Source organism: Polyodon spathula, chromosome 4, assembly GCF_017654505.1.
Source record: "Polyodon spathula isolate WHYD16114869_AA chromosome 4, ASM1765450v1, whole genome shotgun sequence".
Lineage (NCBI taxonomy): Eukaryota > Metazoa > Chordata > Actinopteri > Acipenseriformes > Polyodontidae > Polyodon > Polyodon spathula.
In genome coordinates this window covers 35,662,072-35,689,461 of record NC_054537.1, presented here as the reverse complement: position 1 = coordinate 35,689,461, position 27,390 = coordinate 35,662,072, and the positions used below count along the sequence as shown (strand labels likewise).

The window sequence follows — 27,390 nt, the reverse complement described above, 5'->3', positions numbered from 1 at the left end:
AGATTCAATAACATTATTATTAAATAACTTGGAAAGATAAAAGGAGAGACTGTTTAATATATCTATAGTATAGAATTTGTACATTTAAAAACAATATCCCCAATTAGTGTAAGTTACATATACCAGGCAACAAAGAATTTATCGCCTTTACTAATGCTTTCTAAAAATAAAACAAAACGTTAATGTCATAAAGCTACAAATAAATAACACAGTAAGTTAAATTAGAAGCTCCAGCATTCACCTAAGCAGTTTGCTTTTCACGTCAGCAAAAAATAAAACCCTGCAAATTTAGCACTGTGGTAAATGCTTTGGGAATATTTTCTTACATGTGTTTTAGTTAGTTAGTTTATCTTTCCAGATATGAAGATTGTTATTTCAAATCAGAGCTTTAATCAACAACAAATTTCAACAGAGGAAGGATGTCGGTTGAATGTGGCATTGTCATAAAGGCATGTAGCTACTTTTGATGAGTTAGACATGCAGCAATGCTTCGAAACATTTCTAGCCCAAAATACAATTAAAACAAGTTTGCATTGTTTCTTGAGTCTTCATTTTTTAAATGCAGTAGATGTTGATTGTCCATGAGCAATTAAAATAATTAGCTCTGTATTGTTTTGTGTTTTTATAATATTTCAATAATATTGCAGTAGATGACAGGTGGCTAATGAAAAATCCAGAGATGAGAGGATTAAATGGGTTACAAATAATATCTGTGATTAATCTACACTGGATGAAAAGAACAGTTTACAGTTGTTGCAGTTCTGCAAACTCCTTTCACAATGTTTAAAGATTAAATAAGTAGCTTAAATGTTTGTGTGCAGTCCACATCCTATATTTACATTCTGTTAGTAGGTTGGTTTGGAGTACAGTACATCGATAGAGAGAGAAGAGGTTGTGATTGGCAGCAGGTCAAGATGGGGGTGTCACTCTAGGGGTGCAGAAAGTAAATGGAAAGGCAGCACAGCACTGAGATATGGGGCTCTGACTTTAGGACTGCTCTGGACTGAGCTGAATTACATGTCTGTCACTACCATGGGGAGAGAGAGCGAGCCCCTGGCTCTGTCCACTGCTCCTCTGGGTTGTGTTAATCAACCTCCTGTATTGCAAAATTTGGGCCGAACTCCCCAATTTTAACAACATTTTTAGCAAAGCACTGTTTTTTTTTTTTAATTAAGTTAAATTTTACTTGAAATCAATTAAGAAATATGCAATGACCCTGTCCATCATGACTGGATCTTATTAACGTTTTCATATGCTTTGGACCAGTCTTTTAAGGAGTTTTATTATTATTATTATTATTATTATTATTATTATTATTATTATTATTATTATTATTGAGTTAAAAAGCATGTAGAAGATTTCAAGTTAACAGGCTAACATTTTGGTGTACCTATGAAATTAAAATAGATTTACCATTCCCATAATCCAGAGAGAAACCTCACCTTCGGGCTACAATCCTGTCTGGATTACTTTATGTAAAGCAGCCTACTGTATTCTAATTTTCTTTTTTTAATTTTATTTAGAGTGCCCAATTATTTTTTCCCCTGTATTTCCTGAACAATTAAGAATGTCCAAACATATTCCCTCAGAAGAACTGAAGGTCAGGGTGTCCTCCAATCCCACGCCAAGCCGAGCGTTTATTTACAGACAGGAGTTTGAGAGAAGATGTCTCCAAGCTATCAGCATGGCAGTTGTCCACTTGTGCACACGCCAGAGCCAATATGACGCTGTCTGTGGAATCCTTACCAAAGATCCCTCACAGTGTGTATCACATGGTCAGGGTCGTGCTTTTACCAGAAGAGCCACTTGTAGCAAGAGATATTTTTAATTGAATCAGTGCACACACATAGCAAGGGTGAAAAATAGGATGTACAAAATCAACAGTTTATCAGATTACATCCAACAACAATCTGAATGCAGTCTATAGGATAGGCAAAATTTATTGTGCAGAGTGTGACAGACAGACATGCAGACAAATATGGTCAGTGCATCACAATATAATCATAAACACTACAAGTTCAGCTTAAAAATATATATAAGATAACAACCCCCCTCCCAAAAAAACCCGACAATTCACTCAGCTTGCACCTTTACAACTATATTTACTAACTAATTGGGTACAGCTGTTAGATCAAAGAGCTTAAGTTAAGTATAGCGTACATTGAATATGTGAATACATGTCAGAGACATGAAAAAGATAACAACAAAAATCAAACAAGCAATAAAACTGTTCCTTGGATAAAAGCATTACTTCTGTGTGACACTTGGTTTTAAAACCTTCTGATTAGGCGCCACTTGGACTGAACAGAGTAAGACTAAAAATAACTACGAGAAAGAAAGCATTCAAATTACATTTCCATTTCTTTTTGTCAAAGGTACTGCTTACATTTTTCAAAAAAGTTCACTTTTTTCATAATGCTCTCTTGGTCTATTCTATTCTTGAAGATTTCAAATTATAGATGTTACGTGTTATTGACCTCTGATTGATGACTATTATGATATGTAATACACTCCCCAGAGAAAGCCACAGCATCCCTTCAGCAGCCTCAAGGCCACCACAGTGTATCAAATATAGCACCACTGAAGGTTTAAAATACAGCTTGCATGAAAATTAGAAGTCTGCCACTTGCTGAACGTACTACTATAATTAAAAGAACATGACTTAGAACTTGTATTTTTGTATTCAAACGACAACAGCTGCCACTAATGACAGTGTATGCATATGCAGGGGTGCAAACCGTTTTGAAAAATGGTGCTAAACTGTTTTCAGCGTTTAGCACCAGAGAGCCTGCATTGCTGCATTTCTGAAACAAGATCAATTCACACGTTTAAATCTACAGCTATGGCCAAAATTTTGCATCACCTAGAATTTTAGGATTGAGACATAATACAAAATAAAAAGAAATGAGTGTATGAACATAATTTTTATATTTGATTTAATATCATGTAAACATATAAGTTGCAAAATGATATCGCAAGTCTACCAGAAGCCATAATAGTAGTACAGTATTCAAGAAATCATCATTTTTGTTTATTGCCTTTATCAGTTTATGTATGATTTGCTTTAATACAACTGCATTGTACTGTTACAAAATTTACAAAACTGAGATTTTTGACACTGTTCATATAAATACAGTAGTTGTTATTAAGGGTCAACCTGACCATAACATAACGGCATATTAGTTGAATTATAATATATTTAGTTTTGTACTTCGAGCTATCGATTCGTACCACAAATATCTTTCGATGGAGCACATAGTTTATGTGCCCAGGATTTACAATTAGACCTTCTCAAAAAATGTAAGATGAAGCTGCTGGGTGGTTATGAGTTTCCTCCAGATCCAGCTCATGTTTGTTTCCAGAATCTGCCCTCCTGTTTTCTTTTATGAGAACTCCTTCTTTATGGGAAAGACCAAAAAAGTGTATCATTACACAAACCCAGAATCTACAATATATCAATATATGTAGTTTATATTTACCTAATTTTAGTTTGGATATAAAATAATGATCTGCTTTTTGTACAAATGTTCTAAATTGAGGACAGATTATAACATACATATTTAAGAACAAAAAAATGTAAGATGTGACGTATTTGTATTACAAACTATTGACTTAAAAATCATGTTATGTCTGTATAAAATTCAATGTACTATGAACTGCACTAACAATGTCTTAGAGTAAAAACACTGCATTTCTTTTAACTTGATCTGAACATCAAAGAGGTTGTTGGAAGTAATGTATGATAGAATTGAAAAGCATGTAAACTAGTTTGTACACTCTGTATATAGTACAGACAATGGACATGGACACATCTGACATCATAATTTTCAATCCTATTTGTTATATATATATATATATATATACACACACACACACACACAATATCACTATTTTGGATATTTTGAGCTTGGCATTTCTGCTCTTGGGCCTTGTCTTCATTTTGTTCCAATCAAATATCCAAACAAGACGATATGGAGTTTTTGTGTGTGGTAAGCTTGTTAACTTTTTGCCCACCCAAAGAAAATAACACTGAAACACCCATCACAACAATACGGAGCAGGGTCACCACAGGCAGCCAGAATTCTACACTGATTCCCAGAAAAGGAGATGTGATACCTTTTATTGGACTAACTAAATAATAACACTGATTCCCAGAATTGTACACTGATTCCCAGAATTGTACACTGATTCCTAGAATTCTACACTGATTTCCAGAATTCCACACTGATTCCCAGAATTCTACACTGATTCTATTTCATTTTTTTTTTTTTACCGGCTTGGGTACTCAAAACCTACCAACTAAACACCTGCTTTCAGCCCTCTATCAAAAGTTAAAGAGATTAATAAACTGACTGATTTAAGCATATCGTTTACTATATTTACCTTAATGTACTATACGTTAGAACTCTTTAAAATGTGTGTGTTTGGTTTACAAACCACTTGTCACTGTTACAAATACTGTCCTTATTTTTTCAATACGATATAACCATAAACTTTATAATTAGGATGACCAGATCCGTCTGTCTTAGTTCTCAAACACCCCCTCTGCTGGTGAGACCTGGTCTAGCTTTCTTTGCGAGCCCGGTGACGTCAGAACTCCCCTGGCAGTCAGTAAGTCAGAGCGGAGAGTGGAGCCGTTAGAAAGACACACAACAAGTAAGTAGTAGAGAGACAGGGAGAGTTTGTGTAAGGTACCCGGCGAGCAACTGCAAAGGGGGATTTTTCTTAGTATCCTAAAGATAAAGAGGCTATCGTTCACCATACCCCGGACTGGGGGGGAAACGAGGAAACAACTCATACGCCATGGAGAGAGTTATAACTTATTTAGTTGCTGCGGTCAGTCTTTTTGTCTCAATTAGAGGACAAGTATATACAGGTAAGAGAAAGTTTAATACTGTTGCTCTGTATATGTTGTTAATTACTCTGTTACGAAACAGCTTTTAAATATTGGGTTCGACGTGCGCGTATTGGATGTAAAATGACACATCTGACAGTTTGTGTATAAGGAGACTTCACAAAAGGTACACTCCCAGCTACTCAAGTGTATTTGAAAAGATTGCTAGATGGTGATTAGTTAACGGTTTCCAATGAAGCCAGGTGGCTGGGCTGGCTCTGTCTGGGTTTGTGAGGAGTTTTCTGGGTTTTCTTTTGGGTGGGGTGGGGGGGGAGGTTACACACATCCAAATAGTTACGATTTTTTGCATTAAAGCGGGCGACACATTGCGTTCGATATAAACTCCCAAATAAGATTCCTACATTAGTGTGTTTTTGTCAACTTCCCAAACTTTTTAAAACAGAAACATAACTTGGAGCTTGGATTGAAGCAGTATTTTCCACCGCACGGTGCTAATTTGCAGACATTGCTAGCTGGAAAAAAATAAACAGTTGGAGGGGACCCTATATCATTCTCTCCCATAGTAGCCTGTTATTACCAGACATGTTGACCGTTTCTGCTTTACGTAGGTTTCACCTTTTGGGGCAAAGTACAGTAAGGAGAAAATAAACTAAACTAAGTTTTTAAAAACGAATGCGTTTTTTTTATATTTAAAGTCAGCGCTTTACCGGGGGAGTTGAGGTGATTAAAACGGTTCACACAGGGAACTATTTTAAGTTCCTGTTAAACTGTCCCAAAGGGTTTTGTGCATGTTTTGTAATACTGTACAACGTTTATCTAGAAAGTACCTACTTCAGACTGTCATTCCACAGCACAGAATGCAACTGGTTATCTGAACGGATGCAGTTTCAATTACCTTTGTACATACAGAGAGAACACTACATGGAAAAATATATCTAAACAATATAAACATTTGTTGTATCAACGGGCTTGCGTTGTGTGTGTAAGAGGAGTGCTGAATGCAAGTTTCGTGTGATTTTACTGCTTGCAGTTGTAATGGATTTGGTTTGGATCTTAAGCTTTGGAAATAAAAAGTTTGGCAGTTAGCAAACAGTTCACAATTTAGTCAAGGATTGTGCGGCACCTTTTAATACATTCGTAAATTGATGTTTCTATAGTACAGTACTTTATAATAATAATAATAATAATAATAATAATAATAATAATAATAATAATAATAACTACTGATGTTTCTGCTAATGATATTTTATTATTAGCATGAAAATGGTGTGTGCAAAACCTTGGATTATATACACGCTCTGCTACACACGTTTTTATTCAAAGTAGACTACAAAGTAATAACCGCATTTCTAATAATGCACAGTTCTTATCTTTCGTACCACAGCCTTTTGTTATAGCACGAGAAGAATGCATCACTGTCACCATGGCAAATCTGTGCCTCTCTTATCGTAAAGGATTCATCATGTACAATTCAAAATTTAATTTGAATTAGCTCAGCTAAACTTTTTTTAAAAAGTATAATATTAACACATTTCAAATGTCCATGCTTTGACGCGTAATGAGATATTTTAAAAAAACAAAATAATAATAATAATACCCGGTTAATTTTATTAAATAGAACAATTTACTGTTATTTTACAAAAGAACATTTTAACTTCACTTTTAGCCTATACACCATAATATTTTGAGGTACAATAAAACATTCAACAGCATTTTTTGTTTTTCAGGTTCAACCATCATTTTGTTAAGATAATTTCATTTAAATTTAAAAGCTGGAAGGTGGAGTAGGCTGTTTATCAAATGTGTAGATATAATCTAACCGTTTAAAACGTAGTGCCGTGCTTCAATAGAGGGGGCATTGTGGAGAGATACAAAACACTACATTGTATTACAGTATAGTTTCTACTGCACAAATTAATAGCTGTGCACGTTAAGTAATTAATGGATTTCTTCATTATACAACTACATTATTTCTAAAGGTAGCACTTGGAGTTGAACCACCAGCGCTGCCGATCACGAGGTGTAGCTATACCAGAGCTTTTCACATTGGATGAAGGAAACCGCAAACATTGTGGTTATGGAGGTGAACGTATTGTATAAAAAGGCGTTAAAATACAGCTCGCATTGTATATAGACTTTTTTTTTTCTAACCTGAGTGGAGCTTTTTAGCACATGAAATCAGGAACAATGTGCCCGTGGTCAAGTAAAAATGCTGAATTCAATACTTTAACGGGGGTCATTTTCTGCTGTAGGGCCATCGGATTTTATCTGAAGAGATGCGTTATATAGATATATGTAAATCAATATGCACATATATAGTACATATTGTGCCTTGGGTTACAGCACACATTGCAACCCAACACACCACCGGGAGCAGTAAGTACTAGAAATACTACAAGCCAGGAATACTTTAATTCGGTTTAACAATAATGTCTTAAATTTTGTATTGATGCAAAATGACATAACATTTATGTGTTCACAAGCAGTTACATGACACACAAAATATTTTCCAGTCAGCCATTGAAGTTTTAAACTGAATAAAGAACCAGTTGCAATAAGGATTTAAGATATAAATAAGGTTGAATGCAAGTTACGTGTTTCTAACACCAGTCACGTTGCTTTTCTGAAAATAATGTTTTTGTTTTCTTTCATAAGTGGAAAGATTTTCTGCGCAATTCAGGACACAACAGGACTATTTCATTGTCTGCAATTGTACCATGCCTGGAACTTCTGCACTTCTATGTATTGTTTACGTTAGGGGCCCTGATGGTGGCAGCATCGTATATAAGAAAGGTCGCACAGAAAACAAATGTGTTGCCATACATTTAATGCAAAATAATTTAAAATAAATGGTAAACAAATTAACTGCTTAAAACACAATGTAAACAATGTAAAAAAAAATGTAAAAAAAAGGTATCATTCCTTGTCAACCATGCATTATAAATTGGATAACCTATGGTAAGTGTAATATACACTTTGCAAATGTATTGTTAAATAAATAAGTGCTTACATACAGGTATGAAACTGAATAAATACAAAATCTTATACAGTGCCCTTTTTTTCATTTTGAAATCTATTTACACATTGAAAGTAAATGTAGTTCTTTCAGCATCCTTGAGCTGTCAATTAATCTGGTCAAAGGATACACTCTGGTACCAAGGTGAAATGCAAATTAGTCCCTACTGATAGGAATAACTATTTTATTAGGTTTGATCATTCTCACGGTGCTAAGTTCTCCAAGGGTAATTTACAAAGACATTCTCTGTTGATCTATACGTTCTAAAGCAAAATAAAGTACTGTATACCTGAATAACATACTGTGAATCTCAGTTCTAGTCTTGATTTAAAAAGGACCCAAGTATAAGCTACGCTTCTAAATTACGCCTTTGAACTGTTCATCGTTTTGGGTTGCAGATAAGGTGTATCCCAACAATAGTTATGCAAATATTAAGCTCCTCTGCGTAGAAATTGCTACATTGAATTGTAGTGTTTGTGTTCTGAAAAACGTCTTGCTTTCCAGGGCAGCTTCAGTACCATACTTTAGAGGGCCTGCGTTGTGTGAGCTTGTGACAGGGGAAAAAGTAAACTTTTTTTATTTATTTTATTTTTTACATCCTGCAGTGGTTGACATTTTGGTCATCCTACACATCCAGTATATTGTTTGTTTCTTTTTTTTTTTTTTTTTAAATCCATGTCCTTTAACCTACAGGAAAAATGACAGGTACAGTGTCAGCAGCTGGAGGAGTTGTGTAGCATTAACCTGCGTATTTATGAGTGTTCTCACCATGTTCTTACAGGTTTCGGAATGGACTATATTATAATGAGAGCTTGGTGTTATTAAGACAAGCGGCCTAGCAGGAGTTCTAGGATATTTGACGGGTGGCAGCTCTTGTGTTTGACTCAGTGGAGACTGAAATTAAAGTGCTCCAATTTAAAGTGAAGCTATGGCTTATAACAAAAGCAAGTCAAAAATGATAAATCACTCCTCAGAACTGGAAGTTAGGAATTAAATACATCTAAACATGTATGTTTTTCTGTTTCTTTTACGTTTGTTGCAACTGGGTATGATGAATAAAGCAATTACGTCGTCAAACATAAGTGGAATTGATTCTTTAAATTAAGTATAAGGACGTTTTAAAAAAAATGTCTACATGACTTTGAAAAGAATAACGTCTGAAGAAACTACAGGGGCTCAGAAAATGGCTACCTGAAGTGTTGATGTGATTCAGCCCCCCAACCCTCCCCTTTTTTTGTAAAAAAATAAATAAATAAATAAATAAAAAATGTATGTATAGCGCTGGACTAAATGAACCTTTATGCCCTAGGGTGGATAAAGAACATAAACATATTATTTAAAATAGCAAGAAATAGTAAGCAAACTGCAGTGTGATGTTGTGTTGGCTTAACGACTGCTGTGCAGCAGCACTGTTTGAAAGGCCTTGCAACTTGGGAAATTATATTGCTCCAGGAAAATGTGACGTTGACAAGCATCCTGTTGCTCCCTTAGATCTTTTTTTTCCCAACTAACAGATTCATGGATGGTACACACAACGGAATACGGGCCTTAGTTGTTGATAGTAAAATTGAGTATTGCTGACAATGGCTTTTTAACACAAACAAACAATAATAATTAAAAAAAAAAAAAAAAGTATGTTTTAAAACAAACCAAACTTGCCACAGAAATAATTTCTTAGCTGTTTCTTCACAACTGTTTATAGTAAATATTAAAAAACTTAATTTTACTGGAAGTTTACAGAGAGACACCTTTCCAGCAGTTGACTTTAAAGCGAGGGAATAAGGCATTTTAGGTGCATTTAAATCTAGGCATTAAGTGAATATGGAGCTCATGTTTCAATAATGTGTTAATTGATTTAATGTGTTCATTTATACTTTACTAAAATGCTAAACGTTGATTGGGCAATAAGTGTGGTTAATAATTAAACATGAGTATTGATTGTGTAAAAAAGATGCTAAAAGAAAAATGTTTTTTTAGTTGAGAGTGAGTGAAAGTCCACGCACAGTGGAGGAAAAGCACAGGCAGCAGGCAATGAATTATCAAAAAGGCTGATGAGGGAAAGGATAAAGGGGAGCAAGAGGAGCTATATGTTGGGCAGTTGTCAGTTTGATATTGTCACAATTTCAAATCATCAACTAACAAGCATCTTGAATGCATTGTGTTTACAGAGATTGCATTCATTGTAGGCAACTATGAAAATGTAAGCGTTAAAACACATTACTGATTAATGCTCTCAGGGCTTTCATTGTTTAAAATAATACAATTAGAAAAAGCAAACCACTTAAGTAGAACAAAGTCATGCTGACAAGCACAGTGCTGCTAGCAACCAAAATAAAAGAAACCGTCCCTCAATGTCGTCCTGATTTGGGGCCGACATGAATGTTTCCTCACATTATGGAAATGTGCTGTCTGTATCGTCTCAACAGAGTAAAACTCCAGGCAGCTAATTAATCTTGCCCGATGTATGATTTTTTTCCATGCCCAGGTTGAAAGCAGAAGGCAGGTGGGCCTATTTGGTCCCATGTGTATGACCACAGGCACATTTATCCATTAATGTCACACTACATCTGTGCGCTTTAGTGTCATTGCCACTTGTCAGTCAATGATGCATTAGTGGCTGCTTTCGTTCGATTCATTTGCATTGCTTTTCTTGTCTTTGGGATATAACAGTAAAAGGACCACAAGCAACCTCTCCTTTTTTTTTCAACGTGAAAGCTGTCAGCTTCATTATGTCCTTGGCATTGAGAAGTTGATCTGTGACACGTTGCCCAAAGAAGAAAGGTCCCCAGTTTATAATGCCAATTTATAAAATTAAATTATAACTTTAAATTGCATTCGAAATGCAATTTAGTGTCTCACCTAGCATTCCAGTTATTAGTGTTTCAGACAGATTTTAATTAATATACTGACATCGAGATGTGTTTGAACTCACAAAGAAGTGTGCAATCTTGTTAGGATTTTCTGATCAGTTCATTTAGCACAGTTCTGCTATATGTTGCCTTTTTCCTGCTCGGAATAATTACTGAGGGAAGCAAAGGCATATCTAAGACCTAGAAAAGTAATATGATTTAAGGATTCAGTGCAGGTTGTACAATCTGCAGCACGTCAAGTGAATCATTGTAGATTTTTGTGTATTATTGTATGTTCTGTATTCCTGTTTAAAGATGTAAAAACAACTAACTACACTGTTGCTTTCCCTTGGAAATGCTAAATCTAATCTTCAGAATGGTAAGTTCTACAAATTGCAATTAGTTGTCCTATTCAGTCTCTGGTTTTTGAGGTGGAACGCCAAGCTGCCATTGCTTCCCAGTGGAAGTGTACATGCTGGGATCAGTCTAGAGTGAATTGAGCCTTAATTAGGGTGTTGCTTCACCCTAGAGTAAACTTGATTGCATTAGTTCTCCAAGCAGTGGGTGGTCAGACCTAAGTGATCACTACTGTAGCCTTGACTATCGAGAAATGAAGGAAAACCTCAATCCACAGATAGTGTGCATGTACTTATCTGTTCTACAGAAGACACTAGTCAAATGATTTACAAGTTATTAAAAATGAAACTTAGTTAAAATGATCGGCTACTGTATGCTTCAAGTTTAGTCATCCATGCTGGACATTCAAACAAGCACTGGCTTGTGGGTGATATTTCTTGTTTTTCTTTTCTGGTTACAACAGCAGTGTTTCTTGAAAGTGAATTTGTGGTCTACCCAAAAGAGAAAATCACTCTTTCAGAAATTATACCCCAATTGATTATTCTCACACGTCTCCTTAAAAAAAATCCACAACACCAAGCATTGCAATAAATCACTGTGCCTCTTTTAATTAGCCAATCATGCTAAACTATATATAGAACAGGTAATTGTTACATTTTGAGAAGGTAATAGTCTTGGGATTTGGGTTTTTATTTATTTCTTCACCCTGGTGCAGAGGTTTAGTTAATTAGAGGCACAGTAATGTGCTTTACAAGTATTGTGGACATTTTGTTAGGAACTGGAAGTTTGGTGCATCTGCTAAGGGAGAGAGATCCACCATTTCACAAAAAGAACAGTTACACAAGCACTGTATATTGCACGTCATTGTCTCATAGACATACAGTACTGTGCAAAAGTTTTAGGCAGGTGTGAAAAAATGCTGTAAAGTAAGAATGCTTTCAAAAATAGACATGTTAATAGATGATATTTATCAATTAACTAAACGCAAAGTGAGTGAACAGAAGAAAAATCTACATCAAATCCATATTTGGTGTGACCACCCTTTGCCTTCAAAACAGCATCAATTCTTCTAGGTACAGTTGCACAAAGTCAGGGATTTTGTAGGCATATAGTCAGGTGTATGATTAAACAATTATTCCAAACAGGTGCTAATGATCATCAATTCAGTATGTAGGTTGAAACACAATCATTAACTGAAACAGAAACAGCTGTGTAGGAGGAATAAAACTGGGTGAGGAACAGCCAAACTCGGCTAATAAGGTGAGGTTGCTGAAGACAGTTTACTGTCAAAAGTCATACACCATGGCAAGACTGAGCACAGCAACAAGACACAAGGTAGTTATACTGCATCAGAAAGTCTCTCCCAGGCAGAAATTTCAAGGCAGACAGGGGTTTCCAGATGTGCTGTCCAAGCTCTTTTGAAGAAGCACAAAGAAACGGGCAACGTTGAGGACCGTAGACGCAGTGGTCGGCCGAGGAAACTTACTGCAGCAGGTGAAAGACACATCATGCTTACTTCCCTTCACAATCGGAAGATGTCCAGCAATGCCATCAGCTCAGAATTGGCAGAAAACAGTGGGACCCTGGTACACCCATCTACTGTCCAGAGAAGTCTGGTCAGAAGTGGCCTTCATGGAAGACTTGTGGCCAAAAAGCCATACCTCCGACGTGGAAACAAGGCCAAGTGACTCAACTATGCAAGAAAACACAGGAACTGGGGTGCAGAAAAATGGCAGCAGGTGCTCTGGACTTTAGTCAAAATTTGAAATATTTGGCTGTAGCAAAATGAGTGTCTGCAGGCAACAGTGAAGCATGGTGGAGGTTCCTTGTAAGTTTGGGGCTGCATTTCTGCAAATGGAGTTGGGGATTTGGTCAGAATGAATGGTCTCCTCAGTGCTGAGAAGTACAGGCAGATACTTATCCATCATGCAATACCATCAGGGAGGCATCTGATTGGCCCCAAATTTATTCTGCAGCATGACAACGACCCCAAACATACAGTGAAAGTCATTAAGAACTATCTTCAGCGTAAAGAAGAACAAGGAGTCCTGGAAGTGATGGTATGGCCCCCACAGAGCCCTGATCTCAACATCATCGAGTCTGTCTGGGATTACATGAAGAGAGAGAAGCAACTGAGGCTGCCTAAATCCACAGAACTGTCATTAGTTCTCCAAGATGTTTGGGCCAACCTACCTGCCGAGTTCCTTCAAAAACTGTGTGCAAGTGTACCTAGAAGAATTGATGCTGTTTTGAAGGCAAAGGGTGGTCACACCAAATATGGATTTGATTTAGATTTTTCTTCTGTTCACTCACTTTGCATTTTGTTAATTGATAAATGTAATCTATTAACATGTCTATTTTTGAAAGCATTCTTACTTTACAGCATTTTTTCACACCTGCCTAAAACTTTTGCACAGTACTGTATATTGTACATTTTAGAAAGTAAAATTAAAATGGGTTATGTACTGGCAGCAGAGAAAACTTATTACTCTACAGCTGGCAGTATCTAAAGGCACAGCAATACTTAATTACAATTGAGTGAGAATTTAGGTCTGACTTGTAAACCGTACCATTGGCTGGTATGGGTTAAATCTATGTTGGAAAATACATTGTTGTGGGTGGATAGTGCAGTATTATCTGTCAGGCCTTGGATACATTTTTTTTTTTTCATATTAAACATTTTGTAAAAACATTGACTGTATTTGTTTGATTCCATTGAGTTTAAAAAAAAAAAAAAACCCTGCTGTGATATACAGAAGTGCACTATTATGATACAACAGATTCTGAGTTCGTTCTCGTCAGAGTTTTCTCTAAAGATATATAATATATATATATATATATATATATATATATATATATATATATATATATATACAACACACTGAATATTAATTAATATTGCTACTGCTGCTGCTTCACTATCAGAGCACATGGCTGCTAGACATACATTATTAGATAAATACAAAACAATAACTAAAGCAAAATTATACAACTTTCTTGATCACAAAGCCAGCCATCAATTAGAAACACCTTTTAATTTTGTTCCAGATTTGGGAACCATATATTAGACTGATAAAAAGCCTGTTATATCAAGTAAAATAGCTGGCCTGAAACCTGATTTTATCCGACATCATTTTTCACAGTGCAGAAAGAAAGACAAATAAACATGGTGGGCAAAATATAGCTATTGGAATTATTTGAGAAACATAACGTTTTTCTAGAAGCTGACTACAACTACTTTTTTGTGAACCATAGAGAATTATTCCGAATTTGAATTCATCACTTAAAGTGAAATGCCACAATTCCTTATCCCAGCTTTACGTTATCGTTCATTCTGCAAAAATAAGATGGGTATTTAATAGTTTGGCTTTGTTGCCACCTTCAAGGAATAATTTGAATAGAAAAGCATTAACGGTACATCCACATGGCATTTCCTTTATAAAAGTTTATTTATGTAATTCTGCTTTTTCCATGGTTATACTATGCATTTACCGTAATGTAGCGTGCTTTTAAGCTGAAATAGCCTCATGCTTCACCATAGACAGTTCACAATAATAAAAAACTTTACCATACCTCTGGGCTTTACCATGCTTTTAATAGTGTAAAGCCATAAATATTTGTGAGCCTTTTATTAGGTGTTTTTTGTGTACTTGAAAAAAAGCAAATGTTTTTGGCACAAATATACTAACAATACATACTTCATATTTTACAACAGGTTGCCAACATTTCAGGAGCAAAATAGGTTTTATGGGTGTGATCTGCCATATATTTGATTCGCAAATATTTGTGGCTTGATAGTATTCTTTATTACACTGTACTATGGTAAACTTTTATAAAGGTTAGTTTATCACCCCAAGATGTCCTTTTAAAAAAAAAAAAAAAAAAAATGACACCTATTATCAAGACACATGTATTCTTATGTGGGGAAGTATTTTTAGACTACCCTGAGGTGCACCTCATTTGCTTGCACCCTCAACCTTTCAGACTCTGATTGATGATAAGTTATAAATGTTCTATAGTTATATATGGGACAGCAGTGTGAGAGTTGCCAGAAATGGCTGGAATCCTCAAGTGGATTTGTCAACATTGTATGCGGTCAAAAGTAGAACTAGTGAAAAGAAATTTAAGGAGAAAGGGTGCCATGGGTTAAAAGGGAGGCAAATATTTGCTGCGAAAGGAAGTGATTTGGTTTCTTACAGACTAGCGTTGTTTCATTATAGACCAAAATCCACAGCTGCAGCAGTTTCACACACATAACCCAAATGTGGGACCTGCCATGAAAAAATGTATTAATGTGTCTAAAACTCCTGCTCCTAAAAACTAAACTTAACCCTTAAGACTAGCCTTTTTTTTTTGTCTCTGAAGGCTTCCCATATATTCATATCGCACGTTGTGACAGGATACACCCTGCCCCTGTGTTTATTTGTATTATTGTTATTGTTTAATATTTGTGTTTATTTTTATAGTTTTAATGTAATTAGGCAGGGACAATGTTTGCTTCTCATCTCTGCCAAAATACCGGCGTGAGAATGCGTGGTTGGCAGCTAATAATTTATTGACAAATTGACTGTCGACTGGTAATAAAAAAACCTGTGCAGAACATGGTCGAGGGATAAACGAGGTAATTGATAACCAGTTAATCCCTCGACCACTATAAAAACCAGCAGCTTTTGCTGACCAGGGTTGAGAGTGGTTAGGAGGAAATATTGCGCAGGCAGAGATAGAGAAAAACTAAATTAAAAGGCAATTGCTATGCGTGCATGTTTTAAACCAGCACGGTACTTGTTTTGTTCTGTCACTGTTTATTTGTTTTGCCCCTCGTGCCATTTTGTTTTGTGTAAGAGTGTTTTGTTTCTGTTCAGATATTTAATTTTTTTGGAATAAAGAAAAAGCGCATTGGTGACTCACCCCGCAGTACTTGTTGTGTTTATTTCCTGATCTGTGACATCACCACCAAGCCATTCTGTTCACACTTGTGTTTGGATGGTTTTAAAGTTAACCTGTTTGTATAATGCGTTGATATTGTTGAGGGGTATATAACAAACCTCAGGTCTTTCTGTCTAAAACCATGTTGTCCCCTAAATGTTTTAAATTATTTATCTGCAGTCTGAATCCAATTTTGTTTCAGTCTTAGGAGGTCTCAAGTTTTATTATAGACCTAGTTTTCTTATTGTATCTGTTTTCACCTTGAATAATTTTGGGTTATTTATTTATTTATTTATTTACATCAAATAGGTATTTGATAAAACCCATGATGTTTATAGAAGGGAGACGTAACACTAAAGGGGTGCCTTAAAAAGGGTGTAAGGAGAAATAAAAGTTAGAGGTCACACTTTTCAAGCTACGTTTTGAACAGATGTACAACCGAAAAAATGACAGTGTGCTCTGTGTGACATAAGAACATAAGAAAGTTTACAAACGAGAGGAGGCCATTCGGCCCATCTTGCTCGTTTGGTTGTTAGTAGCTTATTGATCCCAAAATCTCATCAAGCAGCTTCTTGAAGGATCCCAGGGTGTCAGCTTCAACAACATTACTGGGGAGTTGATTCCAGACCCTCACAATTCTCTGTGTAAAAAAGTGTCTCCTATTTTCTGTTCTGAATGCCCCTTTTTCTAAACTCCATTTGTGACCCCTGGTCCTTGTTTCTTTTTTCAGGCTGAAAAAGTCCCTTGGGTCGACACTGTCAATACCTTTTAGAATTTTGAATGCTTGAATTAGGTCGCCACGTAGTCTTCTTTGTTCAAGACTGAACAGATTCAATTCTTTTAGCCTGTTTGCATATGACATGCCTTTTAAGCCCGGAATAATTCTGGTCGCTCTTCTTTGCACTCTTTCTAGAGCAGCAATATCTTTTTTATAGCGAGGTGACCAGAACTGAACACAATATTCAAGATGAGGTCTTACTAGTGCATTGTACAGTTTTAACATTACTTCCCTTGGTTTAAATTCAAAACTTTTCACAATGTATCCGAGCATCTTGTTAGCCTTTTTTATAGCTTCCCCACATTGTCTAGATGAAGACATTTCTGAGTCAACAAAAACTCCTAGGTCTTTTTCATAGATTCCTTCTCCAATTTCAATATCTCCCATCTCACATGTAGGAGAGGAGAATGATGGTGATGAGAATGATGGTGATTCTTCATTGTGCGATGTATAACACAGCCAGGGTAGCAGTACTTAGAAAGCGCCTGAAGAGCTGGAAGCAGGAGGATGTAATGGAAAGCCTGCTGTATAAGAGTCTACAAGCAGTACGTGCTACGAGGGGCTCATGCAGGACTTAATTAAAACAACAGCATAATTATCTCAATAGGTAAACCCTTAGTGAGAAATCAGTGTATACCCAAGACTGTTGAAGTAAAATGTGCTCTACAAGAACAGAGGTGCTGTTTCAGCAAGACAAAATACATATAAATTAATATAAAAAAATTGAGCTATTTAAAAAAAAAAAAAAAAAAAAAAAAAAGCTTTCTACTGATGTAATGTATACCGCTCAATGAACACATATCTTCCCACTTGAAAATCATGTCAATTTTTGTTTTCTGGTATATAGGCCCAAAACTCAATAAAAATGTAGAAGCAGATATTATAACACAGTGAGGACTAATAGATCTATGGGTTTAAATACCTCGACCCTTAACTTTTAACACGCAGATGTGTTCAAATATACTTATGAATTAAAGGTCAGATATATTACAAACATGTTATTTATTTATGTATTTATTTATTTAGCTTTGGCTGAAGATACATAATACTAATAGTGAGCTTTTTTCATCCCGTGTCTCCCAGTTAAAGTTTTAAGAAATCTTAACTGCAAGTATTTCAGTGACCCATCCAGGCAGGAATGTGTAAGTCACCTTTTTTCATGATCACTGCCTTCCTGTTCCTGTTACTTATTCAGAAGGCAGCTGTGTGTGTTGTCAGGCTGGCAATTCTCATCACCTCTTTAGGGATGCTGCCGAATGCTACTCAGTGTACCTTTTGATACGTGTGCAGTAAAGATGATAATTAGCCAACATTGTAACTTTTTCGTAACATTTGTGCTGTATTATATATCTAGGGATGCTTACTGTAGCAGGTTGAGCTACAGCCCAAGGCTTCACCATAGGCAGTGCACTATAATGTAAAGACCTGCAAGGCAGCTGCTAGCCATGGTGTTGGCGCTAATGCATATGCCGTCACATGGGGGTTTTCATTACCTAGGAAGAAGCCATTCACTCCATATTCAGGTATGAGGTACTCAAACCCCCTATTCTTCCTAGACCATTGTGTTTGTCATAAAATTTACTGCATCTCCAGTTTGGCTTGGATCATAGCTTGACAGGCTGAGATCCACGTGATCTAGCGTTTTATTTATTTATTTATTTATTTATTTATTTTGTCTTTTATAGATGTAGGACTGTAAGCCGCTTTGGGACACTCCATTGGCAGTGACACTATAAATAAAATGCATCATTATCATTTTTTAAATGATTGGCTGATTAATCTAATGCTTAGGATCAGCATGTAGTAGGGCATTAAAATTTAGAGCAAGGGCTAATTATTTTATGACTGAAGGGTAGAGGCAGATCTCTGTAAACATTATCATTATCTTTCTTGTTTTCTTTGTCGTTGTCTTCTTTTGAATCATTGATCCACGGAGTGGAAAAGTACTTCATGCTCGCGTTGTGCACATTACAAGGTTAAGTTCAGAACAATTTTAAGCATCAAGAATATAAAATGTATAGTCACTAGCTAACCATAACCACTGGTGCTTAATAAGCTTTTTTCATTTGCAATGCAAAAGCTCTGAAATCCAGAGGTGATTGCATTTAATCCTTGGCTGGCAATATTGTGTGGGTTTGGAGTATTGAAACGCAGCAAAGCAAATAATGAAGGCATATGTTTACCTATAATTCTTCTTACCTTGGGAAATGGATTAAATTGGAACAGTTTGGCTGTTGTCAAATTCTTAACAGTTGCTTTCAAGCATGAACAGTCCCAAGGCTCTTGGAGGATTTACTTAGCAGTTTGAATAGGGAGGTCTTTACTGCTAATAGGACTGAGATGGCAGGCTTAAGCCATTGGCTGTTTTATAGCCCCTTTAGTCACTTGAGGAGATGCAACATCAAACAGTCAGAATCATTGCCGTCTCCATTGCTGTTCAGGGAGTTTCACTCAGACCAGTGAATAAATAATTCAGGGCTCTATAAATGCCTTGATGCTGGAACGTGACAAATATTTAATAGCCATGCTCACAGAAGCTGGAGTACTGGGAAATATTTCAGCATTTTCAAATGGGCCAGAGTTCTGGGGAACGCTTAACTCTTAGAAATAATTTCCCAAATGAGTTGTGTGAGGTTTTCAGCAAGGTGCTTCATTGTAAAATCTAAGATAGTCATCACACATATTCTTAAGTGGGGAAGTTATGTGGTATACCAGGAAACAATATGTTCCTGCCTAATTCTTTACACTTTCAGACAAAGCAATTTTTTTCAGATCATGTTCAAAGCTTGTTCTCAGTGTTTTCTCACAGCTATCATGCACTCTACATTCAAGTTTCAGTGGTGTTCAAAAGTTTTCCTAGTTTGTGGCTCAAATTGGATTTCTGAGATGCAGACTACTGCACTGATAAGCAAGATGCCAGGAAATAGCTTGTGGCTTTCATCTTCTCCCTTTTGTTAACATTCATGGGGTTTCTCTGCGGGGCAATTTACACGTGAAATGACGATATGTGTGCACATTTGGAAGAATTACTTGTGTAAATCAGGTCTGTGGCTGTAAAAAACGGCCAAAGAGAGGGATAGGGTAAATCTGATTTACTTGTGTAAATGACAAAGTTTCACATGGAAACCCGAATTTTACGTGTAAATGTGAATGAGCGTGTTTATCCTTAATTGACATCACTATAAATATTGCAAGGGGGCAGGTCAGTTGTTATTGTGGATTCCAAGATGGCAGAAAGTAAGTGGTTGATGGACGGTTTTATGGTTAGCAGTGGTGTAGTTCACCTTAATGATATGGCTTTTTTGTTATTTTTTGCTGTGTCTGGCCTGTCATGGGTTTACAGTTCTGTAGAAAACCACTTGCCATGAACTGCATTATGCCCTTTGAGAATACCCTTGCTATAAAAACTACGCTAAAGTTAAACACCAAGAGCAAGTGAGCTGCTTAAATTTCTAACTGAATTAATTCCCGTCCTTTTTTGATCCCAGCTATGTCCGAAGACAACGTGTGTCCGCCCTCCACATTAATAAATGTAGTCAGCTTGATCGCCCAAAACAGAGCAACAACATATACCAACAAGTTGTTGATGCTCTCCCAGAACTGACCAAATAAAATTGTAAATGAACATAGTGATTGTGTTTTATCTGTTTGCATCATTATTAACACAACAGTAAATCCAACACAACTTAAAAGAAAAGAGAGAATCTCTGACAGCACGAGTCTCCTCAGATCTCTGCTGTCCAGTTGAAACTGGTGGCTGAGGTAACCTTCACAGTTGGCAAGTCTGCTTATAATAAGCAGGATTGGGCTTGTTTTTTTGAGAGTTGCGGGTTGGAATTTGCATAAACACTCACACTCTAACATATAGCGCATGTTTTGAAAGGCAGTGCCACTTTCTTTTCTCTTGAGACCTAGCGATGAAACGATTTTTTGATAGTACGATATATCGTGATTACGAATATTCGTGATAATCGTGTCGTTAACATTTTTTAATTATTCGATAATCGTAGAAAGAGTTGGCAGGATACAGCAGGCAGTGGCAATTTTGGCAACAAACTAATGCTGCACTTCACTCATGGTGTATCAGCCGTCAGGACGGTCAGGGTAGTATACGCAGCATCACCTGATACCCTATATGCCGTACTGCCTGAATGAAAGGGAAATATACCGTCTCTGCCGGTTTTCAGACATGGTGATCTGCAATACCTGATGGTCAGTTTCATTTTATACCTCAGAGTTCATTTTTAATTAATGAGTCGTAAGATAACTGAGTTGAAACAGTATTTGCTACTATCAACATGACATCCCACTAATGACATGTGAAAAATTATTTGGGCAAGAGCAGTAAAACACATTACTAACCAACCAGGCACAAGGTATTTAGCTTTGTTACAGCAGCTTCTATTCACTCGTGTACCAGTTCTCTGCACATGGAAACCACATTTTCACAAAATAATCTTCAAAACAGCACAAGTACTTTACGCAGAGCTAATTTACATATCAACCCCCACCTTTCCTATTCATTTGCATGACGTCGGGTGAACAGCCTGGTTTACTCGGGTAAAATAAACTGAGCGAATGAAAACCCAAAAAAGCATTTTACACAAGACATTTTTCTCAAGCAAATGTCTCGAGCTTAAAAAAAAAAAAAACGCATGGACACTTCTCCATTGATAACGACGTATTGGCAAGTTTCTGTAAACAGCTGCAGTTGCTTGCATTTAATTTTCCTATACAGCAAGAGTTCTCTTCATCAAAATATAATGTTCTATACTAGTGAAGAATACAAAATTAAGCGAAGGAATGCAGAACAGTTGATACAACTTTATATTTTCATTCTCTCTAGCCATTTGGAAATTCTACAGATTGAGCAAAACTGTATAGCAGCTATGGGCTGCTGGGAATATTGTTGTTTGTGTAACAGTTTATTTTCGGTCAGGGAATCAGTTAAGAATCAATTCATCAAACAGTCTTATCAGTGGTCCATTTGTTAAACATGAGCTATTATTCCTGAATCCTGGTATACAGTGGCTGTTGGAATGCAAACATTTATGTTGAGTTTTATTTATGTGCGTCTTCATTCAACTGCACATTTACAAATCTCCGATTGTTAACGTGCTTGCTTGAAATGAAGAGAAAATGCAGACTAAGCTTATTGAGACAGAACAGCCATAGCAATAGTTTCGTAAGTTTTATTGCTACCACTGGAATTGATTCCTTTTCTACAGTCAATCCAGTCAGACTAGCAGTTTTACTACAGGTCTCATCAGAGCTGGCTACTGAACAGTGTGCACAGGCAGAGCACATATGAAAATAACAGCCAGTTAAGCAAGCTGCTGATGTGGAAAACCTTACATTAGCCAAACTGACGGAGATGTGTTTGATGTCACTGTAGAAATGTTGCAGTGATATCCCATCAAGTGCCCTGATTATGAATGGATATGAATTTTAATTTTATGCTTGATCTTGTTGTCCCTAATCTGGTGCCTCGGGTGTAATTGTTTTTCAGGAGTGGGCAAGTGACTTTTTATAGCTGTGTTGCATTGGTAGAGATTTTCTCCCTACTTTTAAGATAATCCACTCTTTCTTTACTTTTGTAATATGAAACCATTTTCTTCTGGAAAAGGATTATTGAAAGACTTCCTCTTCTTTGACTCCAAATACAGTACATTTATTAATTAAGGATTTGCTGACTTTGTTTATGTATTTATTCAAAATCTTTTAATATTACTTCCAAACTTTTTGTAATTTGTATGCATTTTGTAAGTTTTATCATTTTTTTTTTTTAAAGTGTGATTTGAAATCCACAGATCTATAACAGCTTCCTCATTTGCAATTTTTTTTCTTGATTTATTTTTTGTATTGCTGATGCCTAATCATATGGTGTGATGCTGCAGAAACTAATCCTGAGGTTTAAACAAACGATTGCCTGTTATCTGTGGGTCTTAGAAACTGCCACACTAGAAAACTGATGGATTAATGAAATACTGCCACTGCTAATTGCTGACACAGGGGCGTTTAGGGCAAGATAGACCATTACGAGAATACCCCAAAAAAAAAAAAAAAAAGCATTTTGATGGTTTCTCTGTGGAGTGCATTAATCAGTCATTTCAGAAGCAAATATCAGTTTCCTAGCTCTGATTGCTCACTGGAGTTGCACTTTATCACCCAGTCGTAAATAAAATGAGCAATTTGTATGTAACTAGAAGATTACATTGATTCTGACAAATAAACTGCAAATAGTTGCTTGCTGCAGCTTGGCCTTGGCAGAAGGATTGAGGCACTCTGATAACATCCTTTTTGTTCTTGCTTATGCTAAACAGTAGGCTCAGTGAGATCAGTGTCACACAAAGTAGCAAATCAAGTGTTCTTCATGGATAGCTCGGTGATCGTAAACTTAGAAAGCGATTGACATCTTTTGAAATTGCAAGTGTTCTGCAGAGAACTAACAAAACACTGAATTTTAATTCACTATCCTTCAAAGCCTTGTAATGATTTAAAACAGTAAATAAAGGGTCTATTATCACTTGTGCTGTGGTTAAAACATTTGTTTATATTGCAAAAAATGGCTTGGAAATAAATAAATGTAATAGTACTGTAATAATCCATACCCAAGCCTCTGTCGTTCAAATAGTTAAATAAGCAAAACACTCAGTCCACTCAGTGGACTACCATAAAATACTAATATTGACCTGTTTTCTTTTTTTTTTTTTTGGGGGGGGGGGGGGGGGGTTAGCGCCTCTTGCTTATTGTCCTATGTTTACACAGTACTATCCTGGAATGTGACACACATCAGAAGAATTTAAAAGCAGACTTTATTTCAGTTCAGCTACGTAGTTAAAGGGTTGCAGTGTTAAAAACAAATGCATTTCATTTGTTCGTATTGCGGTAATATTGTTTCACCAAACATATTGTTTCCAGACAGTCCGAGAGGTTTTGATATGTGCACATCATACATCTGGAAAATAAAGCTGAGAACATTTGGGAGCTTTCACTCAGCTTTGTTCACCAGGAGAAGCAGGATTTATCTAAATGTATCCTGCTCATGCTTTCCTACAAGATGTGGTGCTGGATTTTTGTTTCCACAAGAGCCATTACTTTCAGTGGGAGGGTCCACATTGTTGCAGGAGGGAGCATGATCTAGATGCTCCAGTATGACACTCGTAAGACAAAGTCTTACAAAGTTTTTTGACCAAATCAACAATTAATATCAATGTTTATTTTAGAAAAAATGTACCATTTTTTTTCAATCTTTATTTTTCCATTCAAGCAGAGAATGGGTGAAAACGACCTTAATGCTTTATAACCTCCCCCCCCCCCCCCCCCCCCCCCCCCCCCCCCCCCCCCCCCCCCCCCCCCCCCCCCCCCTTGAAAAACGTCTCATTTCGCGAAACCCCTTTATCGTAATCAACATGCAACAAAACCATGGTTACCAACATTCAAAATTTTAAATAACGTTTGGTCACAACAGAGCTATATATTTAAAAATGGTCTCAAATAAACCATAGTAAATGCAGCATATAAAAGTGTATTACACAGACCTTTATAGCATAAATTTCCAAGTAAAAATAATGTGCACAGAACAAAACATTAGAAAGCTGAACAGAACTAACTTGCACTTATTATTCAGAGTCTGAGCTCCCCCTCTCCTGCTTCAGCACAGCTGGACTCGGTCACTGGAAGGCAAGGCAGACAGGCCTGCTTCGTCCTGCCGGAGACTTCAGCCGCTGTCGTGCACAATATTCATTAAGTGTTCTTCTCTTGCGCCCCATTTTCAAATTAAACTAGTAACTGTCACCGTATACCTAAAGTAAAAGCTTACCTACACCTAAACCCGCTAATTTCAAAGTAGGCGCTTTGAATGACCTGCTCTGTAGCTGGCAAATGAGAACATTCTAGCACTGCTTCAGTCAATGAGATCTGTCAGAACAGGGTGAAACTACAGTACGAATGGACCACCTTGATGACTGACAGTGACCCCCAGCCACTCAAAGCAGAATGGAGATGGGTCAGACAGCGTGTATAAAAAAACTACACAAACTAGAGAGGATTTCTAAATGATTATATTTGGTAAGAAAATAAAAAATAGCTAGTGGTTTTACCAACGTTTATCATCTATAAATTTATTTCAATCAAACTCATATTATTTGGGAATTCAACTTTTAACGAGCTTTACAGATTTAATATTAAAGTAGCAAGCTTATTTATGACCCAATGATTTCTGAGTAAATCGCAAAACATTCAGAATTATGTTGTTAAATGTATTGCTGTGTCATGGACAGGCAGGCTCTTGAAGACACTGCAGCAGGTTCAGTAACCCTGCTAATTACACTGTTGAGTAAGAGCAAACTAATGAAATCACTCATTTGAACATTTACTGTACAGCTTGCAAAATGAATTATCCTTCGGGCACCTCCGACACACCAAGACTCATTATTGACTAAAGGCATTTTTCATTGCACTTCTCCTGGTGGAGTTACAGACAGCTAGACAATAGATTCTTATTACAGGGACCTGTCATCTACATGCTAGTTTTGGGCTGATACAGTATGTTCATTTTAGTCTTGTTTTTATGCTTTTTTTTTTTAACTTATTTATCTGAACAAGAAGACAGACCTTTTTCTGCAAGTCCCTGCACACTTGTAGGATAACGGTTGCTTGACAACAGTTTACAAGCCAACAGCTTTATTACAGAGTCTGGCAATATATCCATCAGGGGTAAGACCTTTTAATATTCATCTTTATAGGCAGTAGTCTTCTGTGGCCCTCTGTCACCTGCTTGAGGCTAATGCTGACCTTCTCATAGCTGAGCAGAGGGAATATAATTCCTCAAACAAAGTAGTGATATGGGGACCTCAGTTCTTTTCTATTTTCCTCAGGAAAGCAAAGGTGTTAGAAGTAGCCTTTTCTGGTTACAGCAGCTATTGTTCTGTATATTGTGGCCAGACATGTTTTGTTAAAGGCATTGAAATTTCAATGTCAAGTAAAGGGGGGGATCGTAAGTGCACTGACCATGACCCTAATCAGTTTGAATATGTCATACAGTGGAAGACTGCGCTTCAAAAAAAAATCAAACACAGTTTACATCAGTATCATTTATAAACAGCCTGAGTTATCAGTTGTTTTGTTTGCCTTTAACATTTAGTGCTTTTTAAAGTGATCTTTCATGTGAAGAAGTGGATCTCTTCTGGATTATTGCCCTACTTGGATGAGGTCACCTCTTCAGTGATATCCACTGCCCACACTTATGCATGAAGTACGGATTTGTGTTTTGTTTAGGCTGACTTCAGGGTGAGGTGGCCTTGAAGCATCATTGAAGTCCATCCTTTCCTTCCTGATGGTGTGTGACTTTTGAAGATTGAAAAAGCAAACAAAAAGCTGTGTGATTGAGAATGTTTTGCAAAAGATAGTAACCCAGATAACAGAATTGTCAGTTTGAAAGAAAATGTCCAAATCAATTGCCAAGCTGTTTTTTCTTTGTGTATAATTTTTCTATCAGTGTCGGGCCTTCACGAGGTGGTCTTCACAAGTAATGAACCACACTTTGATGAAACAGTATCTGAAATCCCGCATTGCCATTGCACCCAGCTGCATTCTTCTATGATTCCCGCAGGGATTTGACTGATCTCCCGCATTAATCCCACATCTAAAAATGCTGTACGGAAGCTTTTTATGGCTCTGCATTATGTTGTCTTTTTTTTTTTTTTTTTTTTTTTTTGTTTTGTTTTAGTACAGTAACTTCATGATATATCTGCACTTCAACAACAAAAGCAAATTTAAAAGCTTACCAATAAAACATACGCTGCCGTCCAACAAGTATTAGGACAGTATCAGATGGTATACAGTACATGCAAAAACTGTCTACATGCTTGGAGTTGAAAACAAACACACTTTGTGGTGTTAGCCCCTTTTCATCACTTATTTTCATGCAAAGATACATCTCTTGATTCTCATTTTGTTAACAGATGTAGGATCCTTTAAAGAAAGAAAAAAAACTGAAAGATCTTGTAGAGATTGTGAACTATATATTATATAATATATATATATATATATATATATATATATATATATATATATATATATATACACACACACACACACACACACACACACACACACACACACACACACACACTGAGTGTACAAAACATTAGAAACACCTGCTCCTTCCATGAAATAGACTGAATCCAGGTGAAAGCTATGATCCCTTATTGATATAACTTCTTAAATCCACTTCAGTCAGTGCAGATGAAGGGGAGACAGGTTAAAGAACAATTTTTAAGGCCTTGACACAGTTAAGACATGGATTATGTACGTGTGCCATTCAGAGGGTAAATGGGTAAGACAAAAGATTTAAGTGCCTTTGAGCAGGGTATGGTGGTAGGTGCCAGGCATGCCGGTTGAGTGTGTCAAGAACTGCAATGCTGCTAGGTTTTTCACGCTCAACAGTTTCTCATGTGTATCAAGGATGGTCCACCACCCAAAGGACATCCAGCCAACGGCAGGCCAGTGGTTGAAAACGGCTCATTGATGAAAGAGGCCAAAGGAAGCTGACACAAATTGTGCAGAGCAACAGATGGGCTACAGTTAGTCAACTGACAGTCCAGTA

General features: G+C 36.6%; 1 protein-coding gene across 9 annotated transcripts in view; it reads left to right on the top strand.

The window, feature by feature from the left end:
- The first annotated feature begins 4,615 nt into the window (after positions 1-4,615).
- The window catches only part of LOC121314478 (receptor-type tyrosine-protein phosphatase mu-like), a 275,442-nt gene continuing 252,667 nt past the window's right edge, over positions 4,616-27,390 (top strand). For all 9 annotated transcript variants that reach the window (XM_041247804.1, XM_041247803.1, XM_041247802.1 and 6 more), the window contains exon 1: positions 4,616-4,876. In XM_041247804.1, coding sequence (XP_041103738.1) covers positions 4,804-4,876 — 73 coding nt within the window. In that variant the 5' untranslated portion in view covers positions 4,616-4,803. The remainder of the gene's footprint in view (positions 4,877-27,390) is intronic.